Source organism: Larus michahellis, chromosome 9 (assembly GCF_964199755.1).
Source record: "Larus michahellis chromosome 9, bLarMic1.1, whole genome shotgun sequence".
Lineage (NCBI taxonomy): Eukaryota > Metazoa > Chordata > Aves > Charadriiformes > Laridae > Larus > Larus michahellis.
In genome coordinates, this window is record NC_133904.1 from 41975838 (window position 1) to 41984174 (window position 8337).

At 41.3% G+C, this 8337-nt stretch overlaps 1 protein-coding gene across 2 annotated transcripts; it reads right to left on the reverse strand.

The window, feature by feature from the left end:
• Positions 1–229: 229 nt before the first annotated feature.
• Positions 230–7000, reverse strand: VMA21 (vacuolar ATPase assembly factor VMA21). 2 transcript variants are annotated; one of them, XR_012589138.1, is made up of 4 exons: positions 6859–6975; positions 4943–5052; positions 1972–3487; positions 230–1924 (listed from the first exon to the last, which is right to left on the reverse strand). XR_012589138.1 is itself a non-coding variant. In XM_074601604.1 (3 exons), the coding sequence occupies exons 1-3, from the start codon at positions 6912–6914 to the stop codon at positions 3345–3347; spliced, it is 309 nt and encodes a 102-aa protein (XP_074457705.1). In that variant the 5' UTR covers positions 6915–7000; the 3' UTR covers positions 230–3344. The 2 variants fall into 2 exon arrangements, 1 of the variants encoding a protein (XP_074457705.1); XM_074601604.1 differs by having other exon boundaries at positions 230–3487; positions 6859–7000.
• Positions 7001–8337: the final 1337 nt, after the last annotated feature.

Consider the following 8337-nt stretch of genomic DNA (forward strand, 5'->3'; position numbering starts at 1 on the left):
TCCAGAAAATTTCTGCTACGATCTCAGTCTCAAGGTATTTCCTCACTGCTAGACAGCATTGCTTGCTTTAGCTAAACTGCCTAATTGTCCACCTATACAAACGCATGATGGCCCACTAAGTGAGACGCAATTTTGTAGTACTGAATGGCTTATGCACACCAAGTTTTCCCAATTTTGTCTTGAGCAACAGTTGTCTCAAATCTATTCCTAGTAATGAACAAACTTACAGTACCACTTTAAAAGACATCATTTTATAGAAAATAAAAAACAAAGCAACAACAATATTAATCACTCCACAACTCTGATCACTTTCCATATTTGTACTGCATTATTTAAACCCTGTAAGAATCACAATGGCCATTAAACAATTAAAAATTGACAGGAGAATTTGCTTTGACTTTAACAGGAACATCAGATACATAAAAGGGAACACTCAACCTAAAGAGAACACAACAAAGCTCATGAAATATAATAAATCTTAGTATTGGTAAGGCGCAACAGAAGTCCCAGTAGGGTATCCACTCCATGTACACTCTACATTGTACGGCTGCAGTTTCTGTCCTTTTAGCTCCCTAGTCACGGTGTAATTCCACCGCTTAACTGTTTTCGTTGCACCACTTACCTGAGTGGTTGTTTCAGCTTCCAAGCATAGGCAACAAAAACCCAGTACATGGCTGTCGCTATGCAGAGACTCACGTGTTGCCTCTTTTTAAAAGGAGAACATTGAGGATCAAAGCATTATATTCCAATGGATGGATTAACGCTCAGCTCGTTACCCTCAGCTGCTGAGACATTATAGTGCCTAAACTTATAGCACAGGTCAAACTTTTCAGATTTTTGTAATTAAACAATTATAATAAGCAATTACTTCCCTATTATTCCTAGGAAATTAACTTAGTGTCTAAGGATCCTGCTATGTGAAACACAGAATACATATAGCACAAGACCCAGCTAGTAAAGCATGACAATTATGTTCCCATTTATTCTCCACTATAAATAGAGTAAAAAAAAAAAAGCTACTGAACAGTGCCACACCTGATCTATTTGTTGTAAGCTGAGCATCGTTTTAATACATAAGCAGTATTAAAGAGATTATTCAAAACCTGTTAAGCACAAGTGCTTGTTTCCTGGATTTTGTATTGCAGGGTAGTTTTTTATTAAAAGGCAGTATTTGTTCAACAGTGTACAGTTCATATACTGGAGAACAGGAAGCCAATATGCCAACGTACAAACTAAAGTTGTTTTTCAAGTACTATGAGACCGTTCTCCAGTTCGCTGACAGCAACCTGACAATGGGCTTCTGGAAGAAAAAAGTTAACATTTAGGAAGCAAAATGTAGAAATTAATTTGTGTTAGTGTGACATGGTGTATACGCTCATGCACACCTGGGATGGGGGTGGAGATGAGATGAACGAGACCTGGGAACACATTCTGCAGGCCACTGGGCATGGGTAACAGATTTTTGTTGCATTTATAGGTAAGTTTTACCATGGACCAATGAAGCACCAAAACCATTCCAAGCCCTATATTAAGCAAAACACTTCCAAAAAAGGCTCAACTAATACAACAAACTGGAAAACTCAAATTAACAGAACGACCTCAAGCACAACAGCTTAACAGTTATCACCAGTGTTAGGAAAGTTCTATGCACTGCTAGAACCTGAAGAAAAATGTTTCATCTCCAGACTAAAAAGCTTGCTAAGAACAGTACAACAGTGAAGTGAAATTCAGGTTATCCTACAACACAAAAATCTCACTGTGGTTTGAGGACACAAAGTTTCTACACATAACCTAGAAAAAAGAAAACAATCAACATATTGTATCATTTCACAGTCTACAAGTTAATATTTATGAAGAGAAGCAAATATTCCATGTGATCACTCTTGTGTTCCGCTTCATAAAGGACACTTGCAGATGGCTACAGCTTGTTTTCTCCTCCTTATTCCTCTACTAGCCATTAGAGTGGCTTACAGCTGTTACTGATATTACTTTACCACATGAAATCCAACTACATCCTTTAGCAATTACCAAGGAGACACACAGATGTAAAGACATAAAAAAATGCTCTGCCATTTTCTCTGCATCATCAAGATTAACTGTAGAAGAGTGAAAGACTAGCAATGCAGTAACATGAAAATCCTCCCAAAATGAAATTAAAAGAGTGACTTTTACACTGTAATAAAAAAATACATATGAAAATGAAAAGAAACTTTGTATTTCACATTAGAAAAACATGACCTGAGTTTCTAACCAGTTGTATTTTTCAATTACTTCTAAACTCTGAAATATATTATTTATGTCTGTCACACTGTGCTGCTTTTTTCCTGGGGTAGAGTTCATTTTCTTCATAGTAGCTAGTATGGGGCTATGTAGTGTTGATAATACAGAGATGCTTTCGTTATTGCTGAGCAGTGCTCACACAGAGTCAAGGCCTTTTCTGCTCCTTGCCCCACCCCACCAGCAAGGGCCGGGGGTGCACAAGGAGTAGGGAGAGGACACAGTGGGGACAGCTGATCCCAACTGGCCAAAGGGATATTCCACGCCATGTGGCATCATGCTCAGCAATATAAAGCTGGGGGATGAAGGAGGAAGGGGGGGACATTTGGAGTTATGGCATTTGCCTTCCCAAGTCACCATTATGCGTGATGGAGCTCTGCTCTCCTGGAGATGGCTGAACACCTGCCTGATGAGGGGAAGCAGTGAATGAATTCCTTGGTTTGCTTTGCTTGCGCACATGGCTTTTACTCTACCTGTTAAACTGTCTTTATCTCAACCCACAAGTTTTCTGACTTTTACTCTTCTGATTCTCTCCCTCTTCCCATTGTGGGGAGTGAGTGAGCAGCTGTGTGGTGCTTAGTTGCCAGCTGGGGTTGAACCATGACACCCACAAATCAGGAAACTATCCACAGCAAAGTGAAATCCCATCTTTTCCATTGTAGTTGGAAAGTGAGTAATGTACCCTTTTAAACTAGCAATTTAATTACTTGAAAGTGTAATGCTTGCTTCATGCCAATATTATGTTCAAAGCAAGCCAGAAAAATACTAGGAACAGCAAAAAATAGCTACAAGATTTTTTTTAAAAAATATATAATTATTTCATTCTAATTCCAGGTAAAGACCTCCTCAGCTCCACCTAGCAGAGCCTGGCTAAAGAACAACTTCCATCAGCATTAAAGAAAACACTGGTACACATTCAAGATGAGCACAAGTCTTATTCTAACCAGAGCTGAGGCATTAGCCTCACCTTTGTACACGTGTATTATACATTTTGAAGAATGCTTTTCCTTCAGCTCAGAAAAATTTAATTTACAGTCTGTAGGCATCACATGACGATGATCTTCATTCTAGTCCTGTTTGCCTTCCCGCCACTGTCGAGAACCTTCATTCCATGCTACATATACAAAGAGAGCAAGTACCACATGAACAGTAACTACAGCGACTATGGCAGCATAAAAATAGCTGTCTCTGTCGGACATTCCTAAGGTACCTGAGAAAATAAAGAGAGTAAAGAATATTAGTTATTAGGAACACTGAAACAGCAAATCACAATTCTTCCTAAAGACCAAAGTTACATTTACTCCTGTATCAAAAGACTGAGCTCAGAAAGATTTATAGGAAAAGAATTCACCATGATCATTACAGACTTTGAAACTCTTTCTAGAATAAAGCAACACTGCACTTATTCAGTACTTAAGATAAAATATCCTGGTTTTGAAGTCAACAGCTTAAGAGTTTTATAACATCCACTTTTTCTGTTACTATCTTCCAGCACAAAATAATCCTCAACATCTTTTCTTCATAAGTGTAACTTTTTGTGGGGCAGGAAAATGGGGGAAGTAGGATAATTATAGAATTTATTTGCCAATATAACAGGATAAAACAGTAGAACAAAATTAAATTTAGAGGACTTCTACCTTCTGTATTTAAACCAAAAAACAATAATTCCTCATGAGTTAAGATACATGAATGCATCTCACATGAAATAAGCCTTCAAATATCAGAAGACAAAATACCAAAATATCTTTTCTCTTCATTAATTTAAGAAAAAAAACCAACGAAACAAAACCCCACACATTACACCACACCAAAAATACCACCCTTCAAACACAAATCCTATCAATGCTGACACATCTTGCCGTTAACCGACACAGTAAAGTTAAGGGTCAGCTTGCCACACCTCAGGTAAAAAAAAAAACAAAACCAAACCCAACAAAAACAACATGCTTAAAAGGATCTTGAAGGTTACTTTACTTCAGCCTTCAGAACAACATACAACAGTACACACCAACGAAGAATCATCTTGGAACAACTTAGTTTTATATTCACAAACTGCTCTTAAAAGCAGCAGTTTTCTCCCTCCCTCCCTCCTCCCTGCTTTTCAAGGAGATACTTCTCTCCTGCAGTATTGGGAAATTATTAAAGCCTTGCAGAAGCAAGGTTAGAACATGGATGGTTGTTAGCTTTTGGGTTTTTTTAATTAAAAGAAAGCTCAACAAGCAACCACATTCACTATCTAAAACTGGGTATGTGACTTAACTGGTTTACACTGACAAATGCAAGTACGTTCTAAGAAGCAAAAAATAAACCCAGTAAACAACATTATTCTGTCTTGAATACACAACTAGTTTGCAACACCTGTAGGAAACATATCCCTGATGCTGCCGGGTGGTGTTAGCTACCCTTTAGCAAAGGGGAACAACGTACCTGTATACTATATAAACCACTGTATAACAAACAGCAAATATCAGATTGCAGACCACAATGCAGGGAAGGATGCATTGACCATTTATATAATTTTCTGTTCTAATTAGACATTACAAGGCCTTTAGTCTGCATACGGAAACAAATACTCAAAACAAGAAGGTGAACAAAGATGTTATTAGAGGATTGTGCTTTTCCTCTTTTTTGTAACAGTAGCGCTAATTGGCAGAAACAGAATTACCTTCAAATACATAAGCCTTTGATGAAAAATATAGCCCAACAGGTAATGTGATCATTAGAGCTGTGAAGAATAGAAGTGTTCTTAAAGTTGATGTTAATGAACCCTCATTTCTGAAATAAATAAGAAAAGTTACATACAGAAGAAAGTTGCAATATATACGCCTGAAACAGGACAAGAGCTTGTCCCAAACAGAAGCCAATTACTTTTCAAGAATTGAGTACATATATCATTTGGAAGCAATAAAGACTTTGAGTATGCATTTGTTGGTTGCAATAGAAAAATCATAGTATTAAAAACAATGTAATGATTCTGCCAGCCAAAGCTCACAAACACGACTAAAAACAGTATTTAGATTTTCCCTGTTATTGCTTTGCAAGCATTAACAACATAGGGGGTTTACATTAATACATTTATTGGTGTAGTCTCGCATAATTATTACAGATCTAATATTAGATACACATGCACTTGTCATATGACAGTATTCTGCATTAAAACTTGCCAAGTTCCTTTTTATTTTTTTGAAAAAAAATACAAGTCTAGAAAACTGACAAATCCTACAGGCCAGGATACAGAGGGAAGTACACAGAATGACTTGAACGGCTTACTGTTGGAAGTGAAGTTCCTTTTTACTAGGCATTGTTCCTCTATTTAAGATAATTTCTCAGTTTCTACTGAGAAAGTTAGAATAACTGTAGCAATAATCAGAACATAGAGCCAATACACCAAAAATGTAAGTAACTTTTTTTGCCTTTACAGACCTAAACCTAGAAGACCTTGAGCAAGAGAATCATGAGGGATTATGTACTTGGTAAGGTCTCCCTGAACTTGATCTGCTAAAACAGGTTTTGTATGTACAAAACATCATATACAGCTTGGTTTCATATGTGCTTCAACCAGTTTTCACTCGCCCTGCTTGGCTGACTACATTATTTTATGCTGAAGGAAACATGTAAGCCAAGCAATACCCTTATGACTTTCAAAGACTACCAGATTCAATGGCATGTGTCCTTTAGGCTTTGAAACACAAATATGCATAAAAACCAATTCACATCAGGGATACCTAATTCTTAAAACTTCCAGGCACCTTCACAGCAATTTTTATATAAGTAGTTTCAAGAATTTTTATCAAGACATATTTGTGCTATAGAATATTACTTGAAATCACGTTTTATTCTCAACATTTCTTTGGAAAAACAGGCGGAAGTGGGAAAAAAAATAATCTCATCCTCTGACAGTCATCAAAAGACAACGACGTGCAGCCACACACAACTTTTACGCTAAAGTAAACATCACTTTTTGCCGATCGTGTACTGACATACATTTAGGTAGCATGTTAAGTAGCTTAAAAAACCCAGACATTCAGAATCTTTTCCTTTGCTAGAGTTTTTCTCAAGGTCTGCCAGGGTGGAAAGCATAACCCCAGTCAAACTCTCCGTATGGAAATTATAAGTTATTCTCTATTTAACACCTATCCATAAAAGAATAAAATGACCTCCAGCTTATTACCAAAGTTGAGAACTCCACTGCTGTCAAATCCTTTTCTTAAACCGACACACCCTCATCACTTCCCTACGCAGCAAAAACACATATTCGTGTATAACCTCAGCCCCAACACGGAGGTTTTAAGGGACAGACCAGCCTCCACGCTCGGGTTTCGGGGCTGCCCGGCGGTACACCGCAGGGCCAAGGCAAACCCGGGGCCTCCTCCACCTCCTCCGGCTCCCCTGGCCCGAGCTGCCGCTCCCCTTGCCTCGCCATCGGCTGCTCCCCCCTCCACCCCCGACCGCCGCCACCCCGGCCCGCCGCGGCCTAGCAGACACCCCTTCTCCCGAGCAGGCTGCGACCCGCCACCAGGCCCCGCCGGCCCGCAGGGGCGCCCGTCCCCTCCCGCCGCCAGGCCCCTCCCCGGGACTTACTGCCTAAAGTCGGGCGCGGAGGCCGCGCTCAGCACCGTCTGACCGTAACGCTCCATCACCGCCACCGAGCCCTCAGCGCCCCGCGCTACCGAAGCTTCTGGTCTGCCGGAAACGCGCCGGAGGGGGCGGGCGCATGCGCAGGCGGCAGCGCCGTAGTCTCCATAGCAACCGCGCGGGGCAGTGGCGGCCTAGCTGCGGCCGGCGCTGAGGGCCTGGGGAGGTGGCGAGCGGCGGCCGCTGCCTGCTAGCCCGGGGCCCAGGCTGCGGCCATGGTTTCTGTTGTGCTTGGACGACGTTGTCTGTGTGCAGGGACAGCCACCCCGCGCGGGCTCACCGCGGCCTTGGAACAGCGGCGTGATCTGCGCGGCTTGAGGCCGCTTTACTCGAGGGAGATGGAAAGCGTCTGTGCATGGCGAAACGGCAGCAGAGCACATCGGCACTGGAAGGTACTGGGTGAAGGTCAAGGCTTGCCAGCAAATGGCAGCAGTCTCGGTGCCAAAAAAACCCATTAAAATAATGTTATTGAGATGTTTTGATAAACTCACCAGTACAAAACACTATAAATGAAAAAACACTGGCTAAGGCTAAGGGCTAAGAGAAACCTGTGTCTGTTCAGCCTGGAGAGAAGACTGAGATGGAACCTCATCAATGCTTATAAATATCTAAAGGGCGGGTGCCAAGAGGATGGGGCCAGACTCTTCTCAGTGGTGCCCAGCAACAGGACAAGGGGCAACTGGCACAAACTGGAACACAGGAAATTCTGTCTCAACACAAGGAACAAATCTTTACTTTGAGGGTGACAGAGCTGCCCAGAGAGGCTGTGGAGTCCCCTTCTCTGGAGATACTTAAAACCCGCCTGGATGTGTTCCTGTCCAGCCTGCTTTGGGTGACCCTGCTTTGGCAGGGGGTTGGACTAGATGACCTCCGAAGGTCCCTTCCAACCCCTACCATTCTGTGATTCTGTAAAGGGAAACTGCAAAGTTTCTCTGTGTTGTCCTGTTAGGAGGGAGTTTTGTGCTCTTACAGGTTTCCTGCTCTCACGGCACTAAAGTTAATCAAAACTCCTTCTCCAGCCAAAGATGAAATTTCTGGTCAAAATCTGAGAGAAACAGTCTCCGGTGTAACTAATGGGTGCTGCAAAATGATAGGCCAAGGACTCGAGTGGATTTCACTGTCCTGTAGCTTGGCTGAGCAGTAAGCGTTTTCAAGATGACACTCTGCTTAAGCTATTAATTCACATTCTTACTGAAGCCACTCTACTCTGCTTAAATACTCGCCAAGGGATGGACTTGAACCCAGCTTTTCAACAGAAGACCAGAGTGTTACGATCTCTGTGCTATGCAATCAGACTCATTTGCAAGGGAATTAATTGTTTATACTCAATGAACAGCTCCAGCAGGAATGCAAAGCATTGCAACTTCCAAACAATAGCTCTAGAAGCCGTTTAATTGAACATTGCCATTTAATTGAATCTCATAT